Source organism: Lissotriton vulgaris, chromosome 5 (assembly GCF_964263255.1).
Source record: "Lissotriton vulgaris chromosome 5, aLisVul1.2, whole genome shotgun sequence".
NCBI classification, from domain to species: domain Eukaryota; kingdom Metazoa; phylum Chordata; class Amphibia; order Caudata; family Salamandridae; genus Lissotriton; species Lissotriton vulgaris.
In genome coordinates, this window is record NC_141693.1 from 568,177,097 (window position 1) to 568,204,831 (window position 27,735).

The 27,735-nt window shown below is 52.1% G+C and overlaps 1 protein-coding gene across 2 annotated transcripts in view; it reads left to right on the forward strand.

The window, feature by feature from the left end:
• Positions 1 to 27,735, forward strand: part of WAPL (WAPL cohesin release factor) — a 1,140,053-nt gene that overhangs the window by 158,342 nt on the left and 953,976 nt on the right. For both annotated transcript variants that reach the window (XM_086922027.1, XM_086922028.1), the window contains exon 5: positions 10,762 to 10,857. In XM_086922027.1, coding sequence (XP_086778153.1) covers positions 10,762 to 10,857 — 96 coding nt within the window. The remainder of the gene's footprint in view (positions 1 to 10,761; positions 10,858 to 27,735) is intronic.

The following is a 27,735-nucleotide window of genomic DNA, read 5'->3' on the forward strand; positions in this document are numbered from 1 at the left end:
CAGCGTATTAAACAGAAAGCCCCAATCCATGCGGTCGAAGGCCTTCTCCGCGTCCAGACCCACCAACACAGCCGATATGCGGAACCTGTCCGCTTTTTCGATGAGGTGAACCACTCTACGGGTATTATCGTGGGTCTGGCGACCCTTAATAAAGCCAGACTGGTCTGGGTGTATAATCGCCGGCAGCAGGTATTGCAGGCGGCCAGCCAGAATCGCCGAGTACAGCTTTGCGTCAATGTTAAGCAAGGCTATGGGACGGAACGAAGCACATTGCTCCGGGTCCTTCCCTGGTTTCGGCAACAGCGTAATTACCGCCTCAGCCAGGGTCCCCGCGTTCATTCTGGACGTCGCCATATCATTAAAGAGTCACACAACTCAGCAGCGTACGTCTTGTAGAAGACCGCTGTGTAACCATCCGGACCCGGGGCCTTGTGTAATTTCAAATTTTTGATGGCGGAGAGAACCTCTTCACTCGAAATTGGTGCCTCTAATAGTTCGTTCCATTCCCTAGATACTCGGGGTAACGGCAAACGTTGTAGGAACTCCCGCTGTGTGTCCGCATCCAGGGAGTCGCCCGTAGACAGCTCGGCGTAAAAGCGACCAAAAATGTCCGCCTTCGCTCCATCCCGGTGGTGCAACACACCCGCGGCATCTCTGATCCCTCCTATGTATTCCCGCTACCTCCTATCCCGCAATTGCCGTGCCAAGTGTCTACCAACCTTGTTGCCGCAAGAATACGATTGACGCCCCAGTCGCAGAAGCGTAAGCTCGGCCCTATTGGCATAGTGTGCCTTTAATTTGCCCCTCACTGCCATCAACGGGCGGAGAGTCACCCTCGAGGGGTTGAGTTTGTGGGCTCGTTAGAGCTCGACCACCTCAGCCTCCAATGCCTCACTTTCCTTCCTCCGCAGAGCGTTAATCTGCGAATTGAGTCCCAGGCATGTGCCCCTGATCGTAGCCTTAAAGGCGTCCCACGTGGCAGACAGTGAGGTGTCCGATGGGGGATTAAGGTCAAAAAATTATCGGATAGCGAGGCGCAATGCTTGATTAGACACGTCGTCCCTGATCACCGACGCCGGGAAATACCACTTCCAATGCGACCTATCAGGTGGCGACCAACGAAGATTAAGCACCAAGAGACTGTGGTCCGAAACAGAGATCGGAAGAATGGCGGCATCCATCACGTCCCTGCGTAGGGACTGACTAACGAAAATGAAATCCAAACAGGAGTAGGAATGATGCACGTGGGAGAAAAATGTGTAATCCTTCGTGGTAGGGTGGAAAAATCGCCAGCCATCAACTAGTCCCAACTCCCCCACCCCTTGCTGTGTCGAAGCAGAAAAGACTCCCGTACCCGCCCTATGGCCCCCTGAGCTGTCCAAATCCTTGTCCCACACCAGATTGAAATCCCCCAACAGGAACAAGTGACCCTCTGCAAAGTCCCCAACCTTCACCAACAGATCCTGCAAATACTTATTCTGACCAACATTGGGTAAATACACCACCACAAAAGTGCATAATCGACCTTGTATAAGCCCTTTGACCATCAACCAACGGCCCTCCTTATCGTGACGGACCTCCACAGGCTGAAAGTGCAGCGCAGCTCGGAAAAGGAGTGCCACCCCCCTGTGTTTCGTAGCAGCGGAAGATCTATAGATAATGGGATAGGCCCTATGGCGGAGCCGCATCTCATCTTTCCGCGCCAGATGGGTTTCTTGCAACCCCACAATGTCAAGGTGATGGTCCACTACATATTTCCAAACCCTCTGCCTCTTCTGTGGCGAATTCATGCTCTTAATATTCCATGTCCCTATGCTAATCGGCATTACAAAGACCAACCCAGAGAACTGCTCTTATCACTCTAATTGTCCCCCTCCCCACAACTAGGCCACTCCCGACCCAAGGGACGTCCAACACTCGCCAGCCAACCACTACAATGTTATCTACAATGCCATTGTACACACACACCCGCAGCCATACATCCAACAACCCCCCATTCCCACCGTCATGGGTCCCCCCCAACACCCCAACTCCCACCCCTCCCCCAGTCGAAACACAACCAAAAACAAGAGCAAAAGCAAAAGTGTGAAATAAAGACAGTACTCATTAAGTCCAGAAGGCAGGAGTCCGTTAGAGGCCTTCCTTCCAGGAAGCAGGCCAGGGGGACTAATACACTATCCCCCATGGCCACAGACGAGGGTGTATCCTCATTTCAGGTCTTTTTACATAATGAGGTAGATAGGCTGCTAAGTTTTGGGCCTAGCTAGGCCTTCAGGCTTTCCAGCCTACTACAAGAAAGTTTTTAGGCACTGCTATTGTATATATTTTTACAGTGGGACTCCCGCCTCGACGACGGGGAATGATTCAGGCATGTGAATCTATGAAAGATACCAATACTGGATAACCGTAGTTACAGGTAAGTAACTTGTTTTCTTAGTGCAATTTGCAGGCATACAACTACTTACACTTACAATGAGACTGCACGAGGACAATTACTCTAAAATTGATTCGGGATCCCAGGGCATGGTTACCAGCTAGTTTCTGGTAGAACGAGGGGTGCGCCAGGGCTGTGTCATGGCGCCCACCGTATTCTCCCTGTACATTAATGGAATAGTTGACTGCCTGTCACCCGTGAATACTAATGCCCCGATTTTAGCAGGTGTTAAAATACCAATTTTAATGTTCGCGGACGACCCATTGATAATTTCGAAGACCCCGAGCGGGCTCCAGCGAGCCCTGTCAATTTTTGAAAAGTTTTGTTCCGATCCTGGTCTCATAGTCAATGTGTTAAAATCGAAATTCATGGCTTTTAACCCGCATAGAGCTTTTAAAGGTAGCATCATAATGAACAACCGACCATTGAAACAAGTTAGAGCATTTACATATCCGGGGGTAAACATACAGAGTGCTTTAAAGTGGGATCAGAAAATTGACCTGGCAACACTCTGGCAATTGTCTGGAGCAATACAACTGGAGCACAAAAAGGCACTTACTAAACCTATTAGACCTGTGCTCCAAGTTTATGATATGAAAGTTGTCAGCTCAGCCCTCTATAGTGTAGAATTGTGGGGGTTTGAGAACTCATCCAAACTTAGCGTGTCAGAGAATAGGTTTCTATGTAGCATTACCAATCTCCCCCAAAGCACGCCATTGTGTCCGTTACATTATGATCTTGGAAGAAAGTTTATATCAGATATTGTAATTCTCCAGTATTAGGGGTGTCTTTCATAGATTCACATGCCTGAATCATTCCCCGTCGTCGGAGTGGGAGTCCCACGGTATATATAAAAGCAATAAAATGCCATAATACATATAGCAAATATCAGAAATACCCAACCAGGAAGTAAAGTAGCACCAGCTACAGTGGAAAAAACCTCCACAATCGTGACTATCCTAGTCATTATGTGTTAGTCCAAACTGCAGCCAATCAGGCGACAGCACCCACCAGAATGTTCTCCCCAGAGGCTCAGGCTCTCAGATTTTCTACCGCACGTCGTGTGAAGGGAGTCTCCCTGAGCTCTGCTCAGTTTTTCTTCTAGATTACTTAGTTCTTCAAGTTTTTTCACAATGTCTACTTCTAAATCCCTATTTAGGGCCTGTGATTCTTGTGGGAAGCAAAGGCTATTCAAAGAAGATCCCCACAAAAAATGTTTATATTGCCTTTATCCTAACCATAAGGCAAAGGAGTGCAAGATCTGCCGGACCTTCCCCCCTAAGACCATCAGGGACAGAGAAGGACGACTGCTGTTGTGGCTTAACAGACTCAAGGACAAGGAAGACCCTTTGTCTGAGGTAGGAAGCATTGCCTCTGGTTCTTCATTAATTTCTAATAAGAGGAAGGCTGAAACTGAAGTTCTGTAGTAGGGGATCTCTGTTATAGTCATAATCTAGTGAATAGTCCCGCCCATGTGCGTGGACCCTGGCAATCAAAAATAATCTCTTAAGTTGTCAAAAATAATGCAGAAACTGCAAAGACACTTAAGAGAGAATTTAAAGACAAATAATGCAGCCTATATCCACAGGGTACACTGTCCAGTACTTCAACTAGAAATTCCACCAAAAAACACCACACACATCACAGCCTGCTAAATTCTACCATAGAGAAACTTGCCTCCCCCAGTCAAAGACTCAGGAATGATAGAGAGGAAGGTAGGGACAGACAAGCCCCATAGGCTGCCATTATGTGGCTTAAATAGGATACTGTGCCTTTAAGAGAACTTTCCAGAGCTTCTCCCAGTATCCCAGAATGCATAGCAGGTCCCTCTACTTTCAGTTCTTTTTTCCGGCTCCTGCTTACAGGACCCTGGCATTGAGCTCTCCCTTTTTCAAGGGTTTATTGGAATTTTTTTGGCACTTTTGAATTCTAAAAGTGTTGCAGTGTTCGAGGCATGTGGGCTGCTGAATTCATATCTGTGCATAGATCGCCGCCTAGTGTTGGGTCCGGATGATTGCACATTGTTGCCCTGGAAGAGTCTTCGAAGTATCACGAGATAGGTGGCTCCTCCCCTGGACTACAGTGCGCATGGGCATCGACTCCATCCCCAGATTGTTTTTTTCCGCCATTGGGTTCGGATGTGTTTCGGTTCCCTCTGTCGGAATCAATAGTTGTTTGACTTTCTTTACTTGAGACCAAAAGGTCTTTAGGACTCGCGTCGGTATTGTTTATCGTTCGGGTTGGTTATTTATCGGCTCCGAACACCTGCTGTCCTTCCGCGTGCTATCGGCGCGGACGGGCCTACACGGCGCTCCAGACTACTTCATCATGGAACGAAGTCCATTTAAGAGGTGCCCAGCGTGTGCCTCAAAGTACCCGCACATCGATGTGCACCCAGTGTGCAACAAGTGCTTGTCACCGGACCACGACGAGGCCAAGTGTATGGCCTGTTCCAAGTTCCGGTCGAAGAAGACTCTCAAGCTACGACGGGCTGCTAGACTGCAGGACCAGAGCTCGGCACCCCCTCCGGCGAACATCTTCGAGGAGGATGTTGAAGACGACACCATCCACAATGTCTCGGACTCTAACCCGGCGTCGGAGGTCGAGGAAAGCTACGACGCGGAAGATGAGGAGTTCGAGGAAGTCGTCGAGGAGGTAGGGGACGACGACGGGGCCATTGCCACCGTGGAGGATAGCTCGGAGGAGGAGCTTCCTCACACTGACTCCGGGGCCAGCCAACATTATGAGGCCCAGGTCGAAGGATCGCCTTCGGGCCTTACCCAAGACCTCGATACCCGTCCCACGGCTCCGCCTTCCGGCCCGGCCACGGACATTGGTGCGGCACCACTCCCGGTGCAAAAACCTAAAGTGAAACCATCGGTGTCGACGCAACCAGTATCGAAACCGAAACTGCAAGTCGCACTGGTTGGATCTAAGACTTCGGAGGCCTCGGCGCCGAAGAAATCCAAGATGGCCGTCGAGCTCAAGAGCCACGCCAAAATGGCCGATCCGAAGACTGCGGTGTCGAAGCCGAAGGCGGCGCCGAAGTTGGTCGACGCTCTGAAGAGTCGCGTCGACACAAAGAAGGTCGATGACCATAAAAAGGCCCCCGAAGAAGCGCCAGGACGACCCCAAGTCTCTGGCTGCACCGCTTCCTGTTGACAAGGCGAAGGGGGGAGCAGCGTCGGCTCCGAAGACTGCGGCCTTGGTCGCCGACCCTAATCCGGCTTCGGAGGACTCTCTCGAGCCGGTCCGTCCCTCTGCTTCGTTTACCAAGAAGGTCACTGAGTCCCTTCAGCGTATTCGGGAGGGGGCCGCGGAGGTCGAGCCAAAGAAGACTGTGTCGCCCAAGCCTCTGCTGAAACCGGCGAAGGCGCAGACGCCGATTCTTTTCACGCTGCCGCCTAGCACGGCGCCGAAAGCTTTCACGGCGAAACCTGGGACCGGAGTGCCCTTAAAGTTGGCTTTGACGCCGAAGGCATCGTCGGTGGTTCCAAACCCACGACACCAACCACTGGCGGAGGAGGAGCGTCGAGAGGTGGTCATCGACGCCAACACAGGCAAGCTGTCTCTCCTTAAATGGAAGATCATGCCAGAGCCAGCGTTGGAGCACTTCCACATCCCACTTAAAAAGAAGTTGGACTCTGCGGGTACATCTGCCCCTATGGAGCCTGTATCTCCACAAGGTCAGGAACTCTCACCCACTCATTCCAATGCTGGGGAGGGTGATGGAGAAGACGAGGATGAGTATGCTTATCCAGTTTACTCGGACTCAGAGGATGTCACTGAGCCATGGTCTGCTGGGGGAGACCCTGGGGACCCCCATTCGGGACACGAGCCACAACTTTTTGCTGCAAAAACTTCCCCGACAGAAGACTCTGCGGCCTTCAACGCTCTAATTGAAAGGGCTGCAGCTAATCATGACGTCGACCTCCATGCAGACCCAGTGGATGTCGATTTTCTTTGACACTTTCTCAGTGGCTGAAAAAACTGTCAAGACACTGCCAATGCTCAAAGGGGTGTTAAAGCATGCGCCAAAGGTTTTCAAGGAGCCCACCCGGGCAAGAGTCATTAATCCACGTATTGACAAAGTACAAGGCAGCGCCCACTGATCCAACGTACATCAAAGGACAGTTGCCGCTAGACTCTCTGGTTGTCTCCAACGCACGTAAACGAGCCAACTCACAGACCAATCCAACACGCAGGCGCTACTTGCACGCTACGACAGGGCACACTATGACACTCTAGAGACCCTTCTACAGCACTTACCAGATCAGTACAAGGGGGCTGCTGAAATGTTGATTCAGGAGGGAAAACTTATCACTAATACCTCAATTAAGTGTGTTCTAGATGTAGCTGATACCGCCTCACGCGCAGTAAACACTAGCGTTTTACTGCGCCGCCATGCATGGCTCCGAATCTCAGGCTTTAAACCGGACATTCAGACTACCATCCTAAACCAAACTGTCAATCCTGACCACCTGTTTGGCCCAGAAGTGGATGCCACCCTCGAAAAAATGAAGAAAGACACTGACACTGCTAAATCTATGGGTGCCTTGCAGTCCCAGCAGTTTCGGGGTGGTTCCTTTCGCCGCTCCAATAACAGAGGCACCTCGAGGGGTCAGGCGTCCCAATCCACGCAATTTTATAAAAGTGACACCCAATCCTCATATACCAACAAGGGTCGGGGTGGATACCGTGGCAACAACGTCAAAGGCAGAGGACGTGGGAATAACAGCTCCAGGTCCTCCACCGCCAGCAAACAGTGACGCCTTGTCACTGCCCCCCGACCACGCAACACCGGTCGGGGGGAGACTCCAGCAGTTCCTGCCCGTGTGGAAGTCCATCACCACGGACAGGTGGGTCAGATCTCTTATCCAGCACGGTTATTGTCTGGAGCTCACATCCACTCCACCCAACATACCTCCAAAAAGCCGTCCTATGTCCAGTGAGCACTTGCACTTATTGCAGCAAGAAGTCAACGTCATGCTGCAAAAAGGGGCAATAGAGCTCGTTCCACTGCAGGAAAGGGGTACAGGGGTTTACTCTCTGTACTTTTTCATTCCAAAGAAAGACGGATCCCTCAGGCCCATCCTAGACCTCAGACCTCTCAACTTGTACATTCTGTCAGAACATTTCCATATGCTCACTCTGCAGCAGGTTCTCCCACTGCTTCAGCAGGGGGACTTCCTGGCAACTCTGGATCTCAAGGATGCATACTTTCACATTCCCCTGCATCCTTCACACAGAAAATATCTGCGGTTCACCATTCAAAACCAGCACTACCAGTTCAAGGTTCTGCCTTTTGGGGTCACCACGGCGCCCAGGGTCTTCACGAAGTGCCTAGCAACGGTGGCGGCACATCTAAGACGTCAAAACATCCACGTCTACCCCTATCTGGACGACTGGCTCATTCAGGCAAAGTCGAACCAGCAGTGCGCCGACCATGTGTCCCACACTATTCACCTTCTGCACGATCTGGGATTCTCACTGAATTACCCAAAATCCCATCTCCAGCCCGCCCACATACGGCAGTATCTGGGGGCGACCATAAACACTCTGGCGGCCACTGCGCAGCCAAATTCAGTGAGAATCGCCAGCATTCAGTCGCTGATCCAAAGATTCAGACCTCGGCACTCGCTTCCAGCAAGTGTTCATGCAGTTGATAGGCATGATGGCCTCCTGCATCTCCATTGTCCCGCACGCGAGACTACATATGCGCCCGCTTCAGGAGTGCTTAGCACGTCAGTGGACTCAGGCTCACGGGCAATTGAAAGACCTAGTGTTGGTGAGCGGTCGGGCATACAACTCTCTGCATTGGTGGAATCCACAAAACCTTTGCAAGGGCCGACCGTTCCAGGAGCCTGTGCCACAGATTATCCTGACGACGGACGCTTCTCTCCAGGGTTGGGGAGCGCATGTACTCCATTACACAGTGCAGGGACTATGGACTATACAGCAGAGGAAGATGCACATCAATGTTTTGGAACTGATGGCGATCTTCATGGCCTTAAAGGCATTCAAAGTACATCTGTGCAACAAGGTCGTGTTGATCCGGACGGACAACATGACCGCCATGTACTACATTCAGAAACAGGGAGGAACACACTCTCCGCAGCTGTCTCATCTGGCTCAGAGCATGTGGAAGTGGGCCATTCAGAGGAACATCTTCCTCATGGCAGAACACCTCCCAGGCAAAGACAATCAGATGGCGGACCTGCTCAGCAGGCACAGCCACCAGATGCACGAGTGGGAGTTACATCCATCAGTACTCCAACCGTACTTTCAAAGATGGGGTCATCCAGAGATAGACCTGTTCGCCACAAGGGAGAACGCAAAATGCCAAAGCTTCGCCGCCAGGTTCCCACACCCGCAATCGCAGGGCAATGCGATATGGATGAACTGGTCAGGCAAATTTGCGTACGCTTTTCCCCCAGCACCTCTGATACCGCTGGTGGCACGCAAGCTCAGGCAGCACTCGATGACTCTCATCCTAGTTGCTCCAACGTGGGCTCGCCAACCATGGTACACCACGTTTCTGGAACTGTCCGTGGTACCGCATCAAAGGCTTCATCTCACACCCAGCCTTCTGACGCAGAGCCATGGCGACATTCAGCACCCAGATCCGCGACAGCTCAACCTGGCGATCTGGCTCCTGAAGTCCTAGAGTTTGGCTACCTCAACCTTCCTCCCAATTGTATGGACATCATTCGGGAGGCAAGGAAGCCCACTACTAGAGCCTGTTATGCGGCCAAATGGAAGCGGTTTGTCATTTATTGCGCAAACCACAACATTAATCCACTAGATGCTTCCATTCAGAACATCATCTGTTACCTGTTCCATCGGTACCAGTGTAATTTGGCATATACTTCCATCCGCATTCACCTGTCTGCGATGGCCGCATACCTCCAAAATAGACAGCACCTTTCACTTTTAAAAGTGCCTGCTATCAAAGCTTTTCTGGAAGGACTCAAACGGGTCATTCCACCACGGACCCCACCAGCTCCAGAATGGAACCTCAATGTGGTTCTTACAAGACTGATGGGTCCTCCCTTTGAGCCACTACACTCCTGCGAACTTCAGTTCTTGACTTGGAAAGTGGCCTTCTTAGTAGCAATTACATCGCTACGTAGAGTTAGTGAGCTGTAAGCCCTCACAATCCAGGAGCCGTTCTTCCAGGTTCATGCTAACAGGGTAGTGCTCCGCACTAACCCTAAATTTCTACCCAAGGTTGTGTCTCAGTTCCACATAAACCAAACAATTGAGTTGCCGGTGTTTTTTCAAAATCCTTAGTCACTGGCGGAGCGGATGCTCCACACCCTTGACTTCAAAAGGGCCCTGATGTATTACGTTGACAGGACCAAGGATTTTAGAAAAACTAAGCAGCTTTTCGTTGCCTTTGCGTCGCACCACAAAGGTAACGCTATTTCCAAGGCTGGTATTGCTAGGTGGATCGTGAAATGTATTCAGATCTGTTATGCAAAAGCTAAACGCACTCTTACTATTCCACCAAGAGCCCACTCCACCAGAAAGTTGGGGGCCTCTATGGCCTTCCTTGGAAACATTCCATTAGAGGACATATGGAGAGCAGCCACATGGTCTACCACACATACCTTTACTAAACATTACTGTGTAGACGTGCACTCCAAGCAGCAGGCAGATGTAGGGCAGGCTGTTCTCAAGACACTTTTCCAAACTGCTGCAGCTGGCACTGGCGGCCGCCGCTAATGGAGGGACTGCTATGTATTCTATGCACAGATATGAATTCAGCAGCCCACATGCCTCGAACTGCAAATGCTACTTACCAGTATGCATCTGTTCTTGGCATGTAGGGCTGCTGACATTCATATCGCCCACCCTCCTCCCCGGCGCCTGTAGCAGCTGCAGTATTTACATACATTTCATAGCATGGTCATCACTCACAAAGTTCACTCCATCTCGGACACAATGGCTAAAAACAATCTGGGGATGGAGTCGATGCCCATGCGCACTGTAGTCCAGGGGAGGAGCCACCTATCTCGTGATACTTCGAAGACTCTTCCAGGACAACAATGTGCAATCATCCGGACTCAACACTAGGCGGCGATCTATGCACAGATATGAATGTCAGCAGCCCTACATGCCAAGAACAGATGCATACTGGTAAGTAGCATTTGCAATATCTCACATGGACACTAAAATACCTCTTCTCCATTGAAAGCAGTTTCAATCTGCTGATAATTATCTGAATAGCATAAACAAAAACGTAATTTGGGTATATATAATTGAAATGTAACTTACTATATTGCGATCCTTGAGTTATCATTAAATATACTTTTTTTTTCCAGTCTCCCACAAAAGCAGTGTATAATGCAAGACATTGGAATCATCCAGAATCTGAAGCGCTTCCAGCTCCTCCATTCTTCCTTGTTCAAAATGCTGCAGTAAGTAGTCAGTGCCCTAGTTGTAAGTGAATAAAATGGGTGTTTGTATGGGTGATTTGTGAATCTCCTTTTAAAGGGGAATGTTTTGCATGATAAGTGGTTACTAATAAACTTTTAGTGCAAATTCAGAATAGTTGCAATTACTTTCAATTAATATTAAGAATTGAAGTGTTAGGAAAATTAGTTGTATGCCATTTTTTATATATCTGAGCAGCATGACTATGGAATTGGACGATCAGTACGCTGCCGTTTGTACCCAACACCTCACTGTCTGCACTTTTGTAGTAATGTCGTTGTGCAGACATTCATTAAGTTGAATGTTGTCGCAACAAAGAGTATACCTGCGTTTGAGGAAATAAGGGCATTTAATTATTTGATGGAAGATTCCTCCCACTACTTTCCTGAGATCATGCAGTTCTGTTTTTGATTTTACATGAAACCATGCCATTCATCTACTGAATGACATGCAATTAGATGATTAGATCAAAAGTTAAGTATTATATCCATCTTACATCAAGTTTAAGTAATATTCCAAAGTTAATTTGGGGGAGAATGAAAAATTTCCTAGTTAACATAACGGAAAGTTTCAATTCTATTAAGGTCTCTGAGGGCGAGGATCATGCTATTCTTTCTTCACTTTATTGAATAGCAGCCACTTTAAAGTCAAACAACTACTCCCATGAACCATAGGGAATAAACATTAAAACAATAGAGTATCACAGATAGAATGTCCCATCCAGTGCGCCAATCAGGAGTCCCCAGGGTGCTGATAGTCCTCTGCCTCTGACCATGCTTCCTCTTTCGTTGCTCAGTCAGGTAGCAAAGTCTCATCAGGAGTCTTGTTTATTCGAATCCCCTGGAAAATAAAAGAAGGCGTAAGCGACAGGAGTGGCTAAGGCTTCACCCTAAGGAGAGAATATGTCAAAGCATGTACATGATCACAATACAGTAAGTCAAATTAAACACTGTACTTACTCCAATACGTGGGAGGGATGAAGTCAACCAAGTTGTACCCTGGGTGGGATAATTCTCACCTCCGAGTCCTTAATAGAATTGAAACTTTCCGTTACGTTAGCTAGGAAATTTTTCATTCCATGTCGGGACCAGAGGCAAGGATTATGCTAGTTTAAAGCTTGCTCACGGCCGAATGAGCCATGTCAACCGGTTTGAAATAAAACCGCTTAAAGGTGGAGTCTGATGACCAGTCTGCTGCATTCAGAATGTCTTCAAGACGAGCTACCAGGGTAAAAGCCTTGGAGGCCATAGCCACTCTGGTGGAATGAGCAGCAAAGGCTCGTAAATCGATGCCAGCTTCCTGCATGATCCAACGAACCCAACGGACAATCGTGGGGGCTTTTTGAGCGCAATGAGCAACTGGCGTTCCCCAGGAGGCCTTAACTCCTCAGTTATCTCCTCGTAAGCCTTGAGACAGGCAACTACACATAGTTTCAGGGCGTCTGGAAAAGCAGGATAGGAGACATAAGTCGTCCCACACTTGGTGCGTCTACGTATGGTAAACGTTAAACCGGTCGGAGAGAAAACTCTTCCCGACACGTCCAGAGCCCTGACGTCTGACACCCGTCTGCAAGTAATCGGACACAGCAGCATGGCTAGCTTCACCAACAGTTCCTTCCTGGAGAGGAATCTATTTGGTTGCCACGATTGGAAGAGGTTCAAAACTCTGACATCCCACAACTGAGACGATTCAGAAAAGGGGGTGGTGATGAACAGAGTGTCTGAATTAAGCAGACCACTCTTACCCAGTCCAAAGATCAGGGCTTGATCCATCACCGTTATTTATCTCACTGCCCCATCCCAGCTCAGAACCTGGCTATATGCAAATCAGTCTGTCCCTGGCCCAGTGCATCATGGGAACAGGGCAGACTAAACTACCAAGCCAATTCTTCACCAGAAAGGAGACAAGCTACCGGGGACCGGTTTCTGGCATTTCAGCCGTCTTCGGCCCGGCTTGCTTGAATCCTGATGGAGCAGTGAGAAAGGGACTCATGTCAGAGTATACCCTGCCACACCTATAGTGGCCAAAAACGATTCAGAAAAGGGGGTGGTGATGAACAGAGTGTCTGAATTAAGCAGACCACTCTTACCCAGTCCAAAGATCAGGGCTTTATCCATCACCGTTTTTTAGCTCACTGCACCATCCCAGCTCAGAACTTGGCTATATGCAAATTAGTCTGACCCTGGCCCAGTGCATCATGGGAACAGGGCAGACCAAACTACCAAGCCAATTCTTATACTGGGAAGGTGCAGTGAGCTAAAAAACGGTGATGGATAAAGCCCTGATCTTTGGACTGGGTAAGAGTGGTCTGCTTAATTCAGACACTCTGTTCATCACCACCCCCTTTTCTGAATCATTTTTGTCCACCATAAGCGTGGAAGGGTATACTCAGATGTGAGTCCCTTGCTCATTGCACCATCAGGATTCAAGCAAGCCGGGCCGAAGACGGCTGAAATGCCTGAAACCGGTCCCCGGTAGCTTGTTTCCTTCCCAGTATAAGAATTCGCTTGGTAGTTTGGTCTGCCCTGTTCCCATGATGCACTGGGCCAGGGTCAGACTAATTTGCATATAGCCAAGTTCTGAGCTGGGATGGTGCAGTGAGCTAAAAAACAGTGATGGATAAAGCCCTGATCTTTGGACTGGGTAAGAGTGGTCTGCTTAATTCAGACACTCTGTTCATCACCACCCCCTTTTCTGAATCATTTTTGTCCACCATAAGCGTGGAAGGGTATACTCAGATGTGAGTCCCTAGCTCATTGCACCATCAGGATTCAAGCAAGCCGGGCCGAAGACGGCTGAAATGCCAGAAACCGGTCCCCGGTAGCAGTGGCGTAACGAAACATGAGGGGGCCCCCCTGCAAACTACATGGAGGGGGCCCCCCTCCCATTCTCCGTGCCAGTCTAGAGCTCTCAGGCCAGCGACCCGCCATACTGCAGGGGATGCAGGGCGATTGTTATGCCACTGTCACCAATACAGCCGTTACAAGTAACACTGGATGGTGGAGTCAAAGGTTGGGCTTAGTCTGCCCGCAGGCTATCATATGTGGTGGTCCATTCATTACAGGGTCCCTGCCTTGAGTAGGCCGGGAAAGTTTGCCCAATTTTAGGTGGGTGTCCTGATGCAGACTCCTGTCATGATATACAACATCGGGCCCACTCATCGTTTAGTTTTGATAAAAGTGCATCCACTGCTCCTTCTCGTTTCCGTTTTAAGACATTGGACAAAGCTTCAATGCAGTATTTCAAAAGCAGATGTAACCACAAAGAGCACATTTTGATAATACATTTTTATTTTTATTAGACAATAGCAATCTTAAGAGGCATTGCATAGCTTCATACACACTTTGACCCCAATTCCATCACAGTCATTCTCTCTCTCTCTCTGTCAGTCAGTATCTCTCAGTCAGTCAGTCTATCTCTCTCTGTCATTCAGTCTCTTAGTCAGTCTCTCTCTCTCTCTCTCTCTCTCTCTCTCTCTCTCTCTCTCTCTCTCTCTCTCTGTCAGGCTGTCAGCCAGTCAGTCTCTCTCTGTCAGTCAGTCTATCACTCGCTGTCATTCAGTCTCTCTCAGTCAGTCTCTCTCTCTGTCAGTCAGTCTCTCTCTCTGTCAGAGTCTCAGTCTCTCTCTCGGTCAGTCAGTCTCTCTGTGAGTCTCTCTATCAGTCAGTCTTTGTCAGTCAGTCTCTCTCTGTTGGTCAGTCTCTCTTTCTCTGTCAGTCTCTCAGTCTCTTTCTCTCTCTTTCAGTCTCTGTCAGTCAGTCAGTCTCTCTCTGTCAGTCAGTCTCTCTCTCTCTCCCAGTCAGTCTCTCTCTCTCCCAGTCAGTCTCTCTCTCTCCCAGTCAGTCTCTCTCTCTCCCAGTCAGTCTCTCTCTCTCCCAGTCAGTCAGTCTCTCTCAGTCAGTCATTCTCTCTCTACCCCAGTCAGTCAGTCTCTCTCTCTCTCGGTCAGTCAGTCATTCTGTCACTCAGACTCTCTCACTCAGTCAGTCTCTCTCAGTCAGTCATTCTCTCTCTACCCCAGTCAGTCAGTCTCTCTCTCTCTCTGTCAGTCAGTCATTCTGTCACTCAGACTCTCTCAGTCAGTCTCTCTCTCTGTCCGTCTCTCACCCAGTCAGTCTCTCACCCAGTCAGTCTCTCACCCAGTCAGTCTCTCACCCAGTCAGTCTCTCACCCAGTCAGTCTCTCACCCAGTCAGTCTCTCACCCAGTCAGTCTCTCACCCAGTCAGTCTCTCACCCAGTCAGTCTCTCACCCAGTCAGTCTCTCACCCAGTCAGTCTCTCACCCAGTCAGTCTCTCACCCAGTCAGTCTCTCACCCAGTCAGTCTCTCACCCAGTCAGTCTCTCACCCAGTCAGTCTCTCACCCAGTCAGTCTCTCACCCAGTCAGTCTCTCACCCAGTCAGTCTCTCACCCAGTCAGTCTCTCACCCAGTCAGTCTCTCACCCAGTCAGTCTCTCACCCAGTCAGTCTCTCACCCAGTCAGTCTCTCACCCAGTCAGTCTCTCACCCAGTCAGTCTCTCACCCAGTCAGTCTCTCACCCAGTCAGTCTCTCACCCAGTCAGTCTCTCACCCAGTCAGTCTCTCACCCAGTCAGTCTCTCACCCAGTCAGTCTCTCACCCAGTCAGTCTCTCACCCAGTCAGTCTCTCACCCAGTCAGTCTCTCACCCAGTCAGTCTCTCACCCAGTCAGTCTCTCACCCAGTCTCTCTCTGTCAGTCTCTCTCTCTCTGTCAGTCTCTCTCTCGCTCCACTCTCTCTCTCTCGCTCCACTCTCTCTCTCTCGCTCCACTCTCTCTCTCTCGCTCCACTCTCTCTCTCTCGCTCCACTCTCTCTCTCTCGCTCCACTCTCTCTCTCTCTCTCTCCACTCTCTCTCTCTCTCTCTCCACTCTCTCTCTCTCTCTCTCCACTCTCTCTCTCTCTCTCTCCACTCTCTCTCTCTCCACTCACTCTCTCTCCACTGTCTCGCCATGCTCTCTCCACTCTCTCTCTCTCTCTCCACTCTCTCTCTCTCTCTCTCTCCACTCTCTCTCTCTCTCTCTCTCTCCACTCTCTCTCTCTCCACTCTCTCTCTCCACTCTCCATTCGAGCTCCACTCTCTCGCTCCACTCTCTCGCTCCACTCTCTCGCTCCACTCTCTCGCTCCACTCTCTCGCTCCACTCTCTCGCTCCACTCTCTCGCTCCACTCTCTCGCTCCACTCTCTCGCTCCACTCTCTCGCTCCACTCTCTCGCTCCACTCTCTCGCTCCACTCTCTCGCTCCACTCTCTCTCTCTCCACTCTCTCTCTCTCTCCACTCTCTCTCTCTCTCCACTCTCTCTCTCTCTCCACTCTCTCTCTCTCTCCACTCTCTCTCTCTCTCCACTCTCTCTCTCTCTCCACTCTCTCTCTCTCTCCACTCTCTCTCTCTCTCCACTCTCTCTCTCTACACTCTCTCTCTCTCTCTCTCCACTCTCTCTCTCTCTCTCCACTCTCTCTCTCTCTCTCTCCACTCTCTCTCTCTCTCTCCACTCTCTCTCTCTCCACTCTCTCTCTCTCCACTGTCTCGCCATGCTCTCTCCACTCTCTCTCTCTCTCTCTCCACTCTCTCTCTCTCTCTCTCTCTCCACTCTCTCTCTCTCTCTCTCCACTCTCTCTCTCTCTCTCTCTCCACTCTCTCTCTCTCCACTGTCTCGCCATGCTCTCTCCACTCTCTCTCTCTCTCTCTCTCTCTCTCCTCTCTCTCTCTCTCTCCACTCTCGGTCTCTCCACTGCCTATCTCCACTCTCTCTCCACTCTCTACTCTCTCTCTACTCTCTCTCTACACTCTCTCTCTCTCTCTCCACTCTCTCTCTCTCTCCACTCTCGGTCTCACCACTCTCTCCAGTGTCTCTCCATGCTCTCTCCACTCTCTCTCCACTCTCGGTCTCTCCACTGTCTATCTCCACTCTCTCTCTCTCTCTCTAGCCACTCTCTCTCCCCACTGTTTCTCTCCACTGTTTCTCTCCACTATTTCTCTCCACTCTCTCTCTCTCTCTCCACTCTCTCCCACTCTCCCTCACAAAGTAGTGTGCGTTCCATGGGTGTCCGCAGAAATGTTTCCAGGGGGGGCACATTTTTAACTTCATCACCATCCCCCTTGCACCCTTCTCCCCTCTGCCTTGCACCTTTCTTGCCCTCCCTCTTGCACCCTTCTCCCCTTCCCCTTGTACCCTAGTCCACCTCCGCCTTGCACCCTTTTCTAACTTGCACCATTCTCCCCTCTGCCTTGCACCCTTCTCCCCTCTGCCTTGCACCCTTCTCCCCTCTGCCTTGCACCCTTCTCCCCTCTGCCTTGCACCCTTCTCCCCCTCCGCCTTGCACCCTTCTCCCCCGCCGCCTTGCACCCTTCTCTACCTTGCATCCTTCTCCTCTCTGCCTTGCACCCTTCTCCCCCGCCGCCTTGCACCCTTCTCTACCCTGCATCCTTCTCCCCTCTGCCTTGCACCTTTTTCCCCTCTGCCTTGCACCTTTTTCCCCTCTGCCTTGCACCCATCTCCCCTTTGCCTTGTACCCTTCTCCCCTTTGCCTTGCACCCTTCTCCTCTGCCTTGCACCCTTCTCACCTCTGCCTTGAACCCTTCTCACCTCTGCCTTGCACCCTTCTCACCTCTGCCTTGCACCCTTCTCACCTCTGCCTTGCACCCTTCTCCCCCTCCGCCTTGCACCCTTCTCTACCTTGCACCCTTCTCCTCTCTTCCCTGCACCCTTCTCCCTTTCACCCTTCTCCCATCTGCCATGCACCCTTCTCCCCCTCCGCCTTGCACCCTTCTCTACCTTGCACCCTTATCCAGTATTTGGGTGTCTTTCATAGATTCACATGCCTGAATCATTCCCCGTCGCCGAGACGGGAGCCTCCGGTACATAAAAAAGTAATGTCCTAAGGACATACATAGAGAATATAGGCCGAAGGGCCTCCCCTTTTGGGGCCTTTCCACGTCCTTATGTAAAAGGACCGAACTCTCATCGTTAGCCAATCAGCTCCGACCTCCTTCTAGAACCTTCCCGGGAGGAGCCTCCGTCCCTCAGATTTTTCTACCGCACGTTGTGCTAGGGAGTCTCCAACCTGAGCTCTTCAGGTTTCCAAAATTCGAAGTCTCAAACTTCACCGAAATTCACTTGTACGAAAAGGATTTCATCCTAGCATCGACTACATGTCGGAATCTAATAAGAAAACTTCGTCCATGGAGGACTCACAGAAGAAAGCCCTCCTAAGGGCCTGCTCCTCCTGCGGCAAGCAGCGGATTCAAGCGGAGGACAAGCACGACCTGTGCATATATTGCCTGTACCCTGACCACGTCACTGACAAGTGTAGGGTGTGTAGAGCCTTCCCAAAGAAGACGGTTAAGGAACGGGAAACTCGCCTTCGCGAATGGCTCGACAGGCTTAAGGTCCGAGACACTCTGGAATCTTCCGAGGGTAGTGTCTCCGCGACCTCCAAAGTCTCCAAGAAGAGACCCAGGGTGCAGTCCCCTGGAGAGACAGACACTCCTCCTAAGAAGGCGCACAGGAAGCCTTCGGAGGCACGCTCCACCACCTCCTCCGTGTCTGTTAAGGATGGCCAGAGGTTCAAGAAGCCCGCTCCATCTACTAAGCGGGCCACCTCAGTCACGACCACTGTGTCGACTACTACGGCCTCATCGCCCTCCGCGGCGACCACGACGACCACCGCTGCGTCCTCGGGCGCACCGGTCTCCTCGACCATTCCTCTGAAACCCTCGAAGGCCGCCTCTTCGTCACCTAAGAGGTCTAAATCTTCAGGTACGCCTTCGCCGAAAACACCTCATACCGAAGGCTCGTCACCCAAGACATCGAAGTCAAGTTCGTCTCCTAAACAGTCGAAGTCAAGTTCAAAAACCACACCTTCGACAAAGGCATCTCAAGTCCACGACCCTACCATCAGTAAGGCGGCGAAACCCTTATCCCCGCAAAAATTGGTACCATTAACCCGGACGGAGGTGCCCAAATCACCAACACACATGGCGGGAGCGCCATCTTCACGCACGTCGTCGGAAGAGACCCCGGCGCCATCTTGGAAAGAATCGAGATTGGTCGAAGTCTCTATTCACTCGAGTCCAACGCCCTCCGTTCGCCCAACGGTGGAATTGGCACCCGAAGAAGAACAAGACACACTACAAAGTGAGGAGTCGGACGAAGACCAGGAGGTTCACGAAGAACACCAGGACGTCCAAGAGATCCGGGACGGAGTGACGTATCAAGGCAGCTCCCTGACCGTAGACACGGTGAAAACCCCGATGATCTGTTTGCCACTGTCGCTGGTCAACGATTTGAAATCCCTGGTGCAGGACTATAAACGAAGGTTCCCGGACGCAGACAGCGGTGCCCAGGTACCGCTCACCCAAGCGCAACCGTCGGCCTCGCACCCTTCCGCTCCCCCGGCCCGTCCTCGGAGCCAACTCCGACCGCAAACACAGGCGGAGGACTCATCGGAAAGCGAGGAGGATGACACGGACTTAGAGGAAGGCGAGGTGCAAGACGTCGCCTCGGACCACAGAGACGACGATGCCGATGCTGCGTCATCACACCATTCGTCTGCCCCGGCATCCCCGAGACCGCGCCACTCTGAAGCGGCGGACGTGGGAGGTTTCCACAAACTGGTGGACAGAGCTGCAAGGAGGTTTCACATGGCGGTGGAATCCGCGGAGGACACCATAGGCAAGAGGTTCTCCACCACATCCGCCATGTCCATCAAGGTGGCAAACTCCATCGCCCTCCTGGGCCGCTACAACCGCCAGCTATGGGAAGACATAGCTCCCTACCTGCAAGGCCTGCCGGCCACGGTCCAGGACGAGGTGAAAGCTCTTCTGGCGGAAGGACAAAACTCCGCGGCTGAAATTATCGACTGCGCCATCGACGCAGCCATGACGGGATTCCGCCAGTTGGCCGGGGCTGCCGTGCTCCGCCGCCAGGGCTGGCTCAAGGCGACGTCTTTTCGGCAGGAGGTCCAATCTAAGGTGCTGGATATGCCGTTCGATGGGCAATTCCTCTTTGGGGAGAAGATAGACGAGGCACTCCAGGCCATCAAAAAAGACACCGACACGGCGAGGGCTCTGGGCTCCCTCCAGTCCCGGAACCAATCCTTTCGGGGAGGCCGCTCCAGGGGTCAGTACTCCTACAGAGGTTCCTACCAAAATCGGTCGTCCTATTCCTATGGCAACAGGAACCAACCCCAGCAGAAACAACAGTCCCGACAGTCATCCTATGGGAGATCGTCCTTCAGAGGCAAATCCGCCAAGAAGGGCGCTGGCGGCCGCCAGTGACCACTTACTCCAGCCAGTCCCACCACCGTCTCAATCCTTTCGAATTGGGGGAAAACTGACCCACTTCCTCCACAATTGGCGAAAAATCACTACGGATCGGTGGGTACTACAAATAATTCAATTTGGACATTCCCTCGAACTGGTCAACACCCCTCCCAACACCCCTCCGCTGAAGCGTGCCCACAGACACCTGCACCTCCTTCTCCAGGAAGTCTCTGCCATGTTGGTCAAAGGAGCCATCGAAAAGGTCCCGGACTCCCAGAAAGGGAAGGGTTTTTATTCCCACTTCTTCCTGGTCCAACAGAAAGGGGACAAGTGGAGGCCGATCTTAGACCTCCGGGCGCTCAATGCCTTCCTACGGAGTCAATCCTTCCGGATGGTCACAATCCAGGAGATCCTAGGAGCACTGGAAAGAGGCGACTCGATGGTCTCCCTGGACTTACAGGACGCCTACTACCATGTCCCCATACTCGTCAGGCACAGGAAATACCTAAGGTTCGAAATAGCGGGCAGACATTACCAGTTCAAGGTCTTGCCGTTTGGCCTCAAGTCTGCCCCACGTATCTTCACAAAGTGCTTGGCGCCCGTGGCGGCCTTCCTGCGACAAAGGGGTCACCAGGTGTTCCCCTACCTGGACGACTGGCTGGTGAAAGCTCCTTCCCCGGAGGACGCGCTGGCTTCCTTCAACGCCTGCAGCGCTCTTTTCCAACAGCTGGGTCTGACGATCAACCTCAAAAAATCATGCACTACTCCGTCCACGAGGATCTCCTTCCTAGGGGCAACCCTGGACACGGAGCGTGCGAAGGCTTTCCCCTCAGAGGACAGGATCTGCAAAGTACTGTCTCTGGCCGCGGCGGTGGCCAAGAAGCCTCGCATCAAGGTCCGGACGTTCACCTCCTTGCTAGGGATGATGTCTTCATGCATTCTCCTCGTACCGCACTGCAGGCTCCGCATGCGCCCCCTACAGGAAGCGTTGGCAAGACAATGGAAACAGTCTTCAGGCTCCTTCGACGACATTCTCACAATCACGCCGGCCATCATAAAGGCCCTGCTGTGGTGGAGAAACAGGACTCACCTGACGGCCGGATTGCCGTTCCTCCTGCCGCCGGCACCACTGGTCATCACGACCGATGCCTCACTGGAAGGCTGGGGCGCAGTACTGTTAGACCTTCGAGTCAGCGGCAAATGGGACGCCCAGGAGACACAACTACACATCAACCTCCTGGAACTGAGGGCGGTGTACCTGGCTCTTCAGGCCTTCCTGCCACGCATCGGCTCTTCCCCTGTGCTCGTCAAAACAGACAACACCACGACGATGCACTACCTGAACAAACAAGGGGGAACGCGATCTCTCTCTCTCTCACGAGAATCGCAAAAAATCTGGAAATGGTTGGTGGCGCACGGCCTCTCCCTCAAGGCGGAGTACGTTCCAGGGAAGGAGAACACTATCGCGGACGCCCTCAGCAGGCAGACCTCTCTCTCCCACGAATGGGAGCTCAACGGCGACACGGTGGCCCACGTCTTCTCACAATGGGGCACCCCGAGGATCGATCTATTCGCGACGGCAGAGAACACCAAATGCCGAAGCTACGCAAGCTGGCATCCCCAACGGGGGTCGCTGGGAAATGCTTTTTCCATCGGCTGGTCCAGCGTGTTTGCGTACGCTTTTCCGCCGTTCCCGATGATACCGAGGCTCCTCCGGAAGATGAGGACGGAACCGTGCACGCTGATACTGATTGCTCCGTACTGGCCGAGACAACATTGGTTCTCGGATCTTCTTCGCCTATCCATCAGGCCCCCGATTCACCTGCGACAACTCCCGAACCTCTTGACAATGTCCGGAGGCCAGGTACACCACCCGAACCTCCGTTCGCTCAACTTATCGGCTTGGCTCCTGAGCACCGTGAGTTCGGGGAGCTAGACATACCACAGGATTGCAGGGCGGTACTGGCCAAAGCGAGAGCGAGCAGCACGACCAAGACCTACTCGCTGAAGTGGAAGAGGTTCTGCGTGTGGTGTTCGGAACAACACTTACACCCGCTCCGGGTCACCCCAGTACAGCTGCTACCGTACCTACTGCACCTGGCTCAATCGGGACTGGCTCACGCCTCCATTAAGGTTCATCTGGCTGCGATTTCTAGGTTCACCAGGACCCCATCGGGACCCTCCCTCTGGTCCAGTCGACTGGTAAAGCAATTTCTAAAAGGACTTTACAGATCCTTTCCGAGGCCTCGGAAAGTTCCTCCAACCTGGCAGTTGAACTTAGTGCTAAACCAATTGATGAAACACCCATTCGAGCCCATACACCGGGCATCGCTCAAGCATCTTTCCTGGAAAACGGCTCTCCTGCTAGCCCTGACGTCGGCCAGAAGGGTCAGCGAACTTCAGGCGCTGTCCATTCAGGAACCGTATCTCCAATTCAGGCACGACCGAGTGGTACTCAGGCCCAACCCTAAATTCATTCCTAAAGTGCCGTCAGACTTTCATCTGAACGAACCAATTGTCCTCAAGTCGTTCTTTCCGGACCCTTCCACGGCAGCGGAAAGGGCGCTGCATTCCCTGGACATTAAAAGGTGTCTCAAATTCTACTTGGACAGGACCAAAGACGTCAGGAAGTCTTCTCAACTCTTTGTAGCCTACAGCAACCCGCGCATGGGGTTGCCCTTGACAAAACAGAGCATCTCACGCTGGATTTCTTCAGCAATTGCTTTCTGCCATGATCAGGCCGGACGGCCTTTGACAGACCGAGTGGCTGCCCACTCAACCAGAGCGATGTCAACGTCAGCGGCGCTCTTCGCTGGAGTGACGATCCTGGACATCTGCCGAGCGGCGACATGGAAGTCCCCGCATACCTTTTCCAAGCACTACTGCCTGGACATCGAACTGCAGAAGGACGCTGCAGTGGGACAAGCGGTGCTGCGCCATCTCTTCCAATAAGGTGAGCCTTACCTCGTCCCGCCATCCAGGTATGCACATTCTTCATGGTTTTCTCTGCTATATGCATGACTATGTATTACCATGTTTTCTCTCAGGTTGTCTGTACTTTATGCAGGCCTACTAGATGTGGGAATGTGCCTTACCACTATGCATGTATTACTGCTGGCTACTCTGATTCAGGCATGTGAATCTATGAAAGACACCCAAATACTGGATAAGAAATGCGTTACTTACCTGTAACAGCAGTTATCCAGTATTGGTGTCTTTCATAGATTCACATGCAACCCTCCCGCCTCCCCGGTAAGGACTCACGTACCTCTAGGTCTACATTGCGACACCCTAGCTGGGTGCGTACGAAAATCTGAGGGACGGAGGCTCCTCCCGGGAAGGTTCTAGAAGGAGGTCGGAGCTGATTGGCTAACGATGAGAGTTCGGTCCTTTTACATAAGGACGTGGAAAGGCCCCAAAAGGGGAGGCCCTTCGGCCTATATTCTCTATGTATGTCCTTAGGACATTACTTTTTTATGTACCGGAGGCTCCCGTCTCGGCGACGGGGAATGATTCAGGCATGTGAATCTATGAAAGACACCAATACTGGATAACTGCTGTTACAGGTAAGTAACACATTTCTTCTCCTCTCTGCCTTGCACCCTTCTCCTCTCTGCCTTGCACCCTTCTCCCCTCTGCCTTGCACCCTTCTCCCCTCTGCCTTGCACCCTTCTCCCCTCTGCCTTGCACCCTTCTCCCCTCTGCCTTGCACCCTTCTCCCCTCTGCCTTGCACCCTTCTCCCCTCTGCCTTGCACCCTTCTCCCCTCTGCCTTGCACCCTTCTCCCCTCTGCCTTGCACCCTTCTCCCCTCTGCCTTGCACCCTTCTCCCCTCTGCCTTGCACCCTTCTCCCCTCTGCCTTGCACCCTTCTCCCCTCTGCCTTGCACCCTTCTCCCCTCTGCCTTGCACCCTTCTCCCCTCTGCCTTGCACCCTTCTCCCCTCTGCCTTGCACCCTTCTCCCCTCTGCCTTGCACCCTTCTCCCCTCTGCCTTGCACCCTTCTCCCCTCTGCCTTGCACCCTTCTCCCCTCTGCCTTGCACCCTTCTCCCCTCTGCCTTGCACCCTTCTCCCCTCTGCCTTGCACCCTTCTCCCCTCTGCCTTGCACCCTTCTCCCCTCTGCCTTGCACCCTTCTCCCCTCTGCCTTGCACCCTTCTCCCCTCTGCCTTGCACCCTTCTCCCCTCTGCCTTGCACCCTTCTCCCCTCTGCCTTGCACCCTTCTCCCCTCTGCCTTGCACCCTTCTCCCCTCTGCCTTGCACCCTTCTCCCCTCTGCCTTGCACCCTTCTCCCCTCTGCCTTGCACCCTTCTCCCCTCTGCCTTGCACCCTTCTCCCCTCTGCCTTGCACCCTTCTCCCCTCTGCCTTGCACCCTTCTCCCCTCTGCCTTGCACCCTTCTCCCCTCTGCCTTGCACCCTTCTCCCCTCCGCCTTGCACCCTTCTCCCCTCCACCTTGCACCCTTCTCCCCTCTGCCTTGCACCCTGTTCAACACCACCCCCTTTTCTGAATCATTTTTGTCTACCATAAGCGTGGAAGGGTATACTCAGATGTGAGTCCCTAGCTCTTTGCACCATCAGGATTCAAGCAAGCCGGGCCGAAGACGGCTGAAATGCCAGAAACCGGTCCCCGGTAGCTTGTTTCCTTCCCAGTATAAGAATTGGCTTGGTAGTTTGGTCTGCCCTGTTCCCATGATGCACTGGGCCAGGGTCAGACTAATTTGCATATAGCCAAGTCCTGAGTTGGGATGGTGCAGTGAGCTAAAAAACGGTGATGGATAAAGCCCTGATCTTTGGACTGGGTAAGAGTGGTCTGCTTAATTCAGACACTCTGTTCATCACCACCCCCTTTTCTGAATCATCCCACAACTGACAACAAGGTTCCGGGGGAAGCAAGAGACGTATACCCCGAAGGAGATGACCAACCGAAGGGTGTTTTCGACAGGTGAACCATCAACCAAAGTGTGACCAGCGGAAATGGCGGTCCTAAAGGTATTGATTGTCCTATACGCAAGACAGTCCTCTGCTAGCGAGGCCAAAAAATTCAAGATGGCGGTTGCCACGATATCGAAACTCCGTCGCAGACACCAACGACAACGTCTCCAAGTGGATCGATAACGTTGGAGTGTGCTGTCTGCCCAGGCTTTGGACAAGAAAGTCTCAACCACTCCTGAAATGCTCGGGACCGCCCATCGTCCCCTGTAATACGCCACGCCATGAGTGCCAGGGAACCTTGCTTGATCAACGGGTGAGGGCAGCCGTCCAGACTGAGAAGAAGAGTTGGTAAGTGGGGGAGTGTGATTGGAGAATCCCAGGAAAGTTCCAGTAGAACCAGAAAGCAAACTTAAGACCTCTAGATTGGTGAAATGAGCACTATGGTTGCTCCCTGGCGACGAACCTGGGCTGAGACCCGAGTTATCGCAAACGGGGGAAAAGGCATAGCCCGCTTTGGTCTGCCAGTCCTCGAGGAATGCGTCCGTCTGCTCCGCCAGATGGTCCGGCCTCCAGCTGTAGAACTGGGGAAGTTGGTGATCCAGGTGAGAGGCGAAGAGGTCTACAGAGAAGAGACCCAAGAGGTTCTGAAGATCCGCAAACACTCCCGGGTGCACTTTCCTGAAGCTCAGATCGTGGAATTGGCGGGAGTGAAAGTCCGCCACTTAATTGCCCTTCCCGGGCAGATACTGCGCTGTGACAAAGATCTGATGGTCCAAGCAGTACTGCCAGAAGATCGCCGCCAGGCCCAAAAGAGCTCTCGAGCGAGTGCGCCCCAGATGATTGATAAACCGGACTGCAGAGATATTGTCCATTTTGAGAAGAACGCAGGAGTGAACAGAGTCCTTAGTCCAGCATTTGATCATGAACAATCCCGCCAAAAGTTTCAGACAGTTGATGTGCAAATGTTGCTTCGAAGGAGACAACAACCCCCATTGTGAAGTCTCCACACGTCGCGCCTCAGCCGGATCTGCTCGCTTCGGACTCGATAACGATATCTGGCGCAGACCCGAAAATGGCTTGACCATTCCACGTCCATGTTGGAGAGCCACCACTGAAGCTCTTCCCTAGTTTGTTGTCAGACCCACCTTGTGGGAATAAGGTCGGCCCTTGTGGAGGTGCGCCGCTTTGAGCCATTGAAGTGCTCTGTAATGGAGGGGGCCGGGGAAGATAGCTTGAATGGAGGTCGAAAGGAGGCTCACTATCTGAGCTAACTGTCTGAGGGAAATCTGAGTCGAAGATAAAGCCCTCCGAATCTCGTGATGAATCTTTTTCATTTTGCGAGAGGGAAGGCTGAGAGTGGACTCCACTGAGTCTATTAAGAACCCTAGAAAAACTACTCTCTGGGATGGAGGCAGGGTGGACTTGGTTTAGTTTATCATGAAACCTAGGTTCTGAAGGAGATCCACTGCGGTTTGCAGGTGACTAGAAAGGGTTCTGGGATCTTGCGCCATCAGCAGAATGTTGTCTAAATAAACCGTGAGTCTCATGCCTGAAGGCGCTCTTATCGCTAGCCTCAAAACCTTGGTGAAACACCAGGGGGCTGAGGAGAGGACGAAGGGAAGGGTGGCGAACTTGTAAGTTGTCTTGCGCCAAGGAAACTGAAGGAACCGGCGGTGAGGGGAGAAAGATGGGGATCGCCAAATAAGCGTCCTTGAGGTCGAGGCGCGCCATCCAGTCGCCAGGCCGGAGAATATTTCGAAGGAGGTGGATTTCATCCATCTTGAAGTGGCGATAAACCAGCCACTCGCAAGTGGATGACCGGATGCTGACCCCCGTCCACTTTGTCAACAAGTAAGTGGTTGCTGAGGAAACCTCTGGGATAAGGCAGGGTTTCTACTATCGATCCTTTGACGAGAAGGGCACTGACCTCCTGGTCGATCAAAACAGCATCTGCCTTGGAAATACAAAGTGGGCGGGAAGGTACTACCTGCAAAGGAGTCCCCTGAAACTCAATAGGAAAGCCCCTTACTGTCTGCAGAACCCAGGCATCCCCCGTGATAGAAGTCCACATTGGGGAAAAATGCGCTAGACAGCCCCCCACTTGAAAGTGAAGAAGGTAGAACACTCACTGGAAGAATTGGAGCCACCTCCTTCTCTGCCACCTCTGTTTTTGTCCCGCCGTCCATGGGTGGAGTAAAAGAATCCAAAGCGGGCTTGATCCTGGTATTGTCCTTGATTGAAGCCTTCTCTCCTGATTTGGACAGCCGGACGAGCGCCCCTACCTCATCCGGTCCCCTTGAAACCCCGAGGACGAAACACCTTTTGGATGGAAGTTTGTGCCCTATCCAGGCAGGTAAAGGTGTTAACGAACCTCCCTAGCTCCTTGATAAAGGGCTCGCCAAAGAGACCACCTTGAGCAACTTTGATGACGAGGGACCTGCCCTGTTCAATGGAAAGCGTGCAGTTGGCGTTCCCGTGAAACCACTACACTCTGGGCTCATGAGGAGAGGTGATCGGGAGATATGAGAGAGCCCGAGACCTTAGCTTCTTCTGCCACATCTAAAATTTTAGTAGCGGCCCCCAAGACATCCAATTATTTATCTTGACAGGCGCTCCAGGACCTGTCTATGCCCTTTTTAGGGTCTT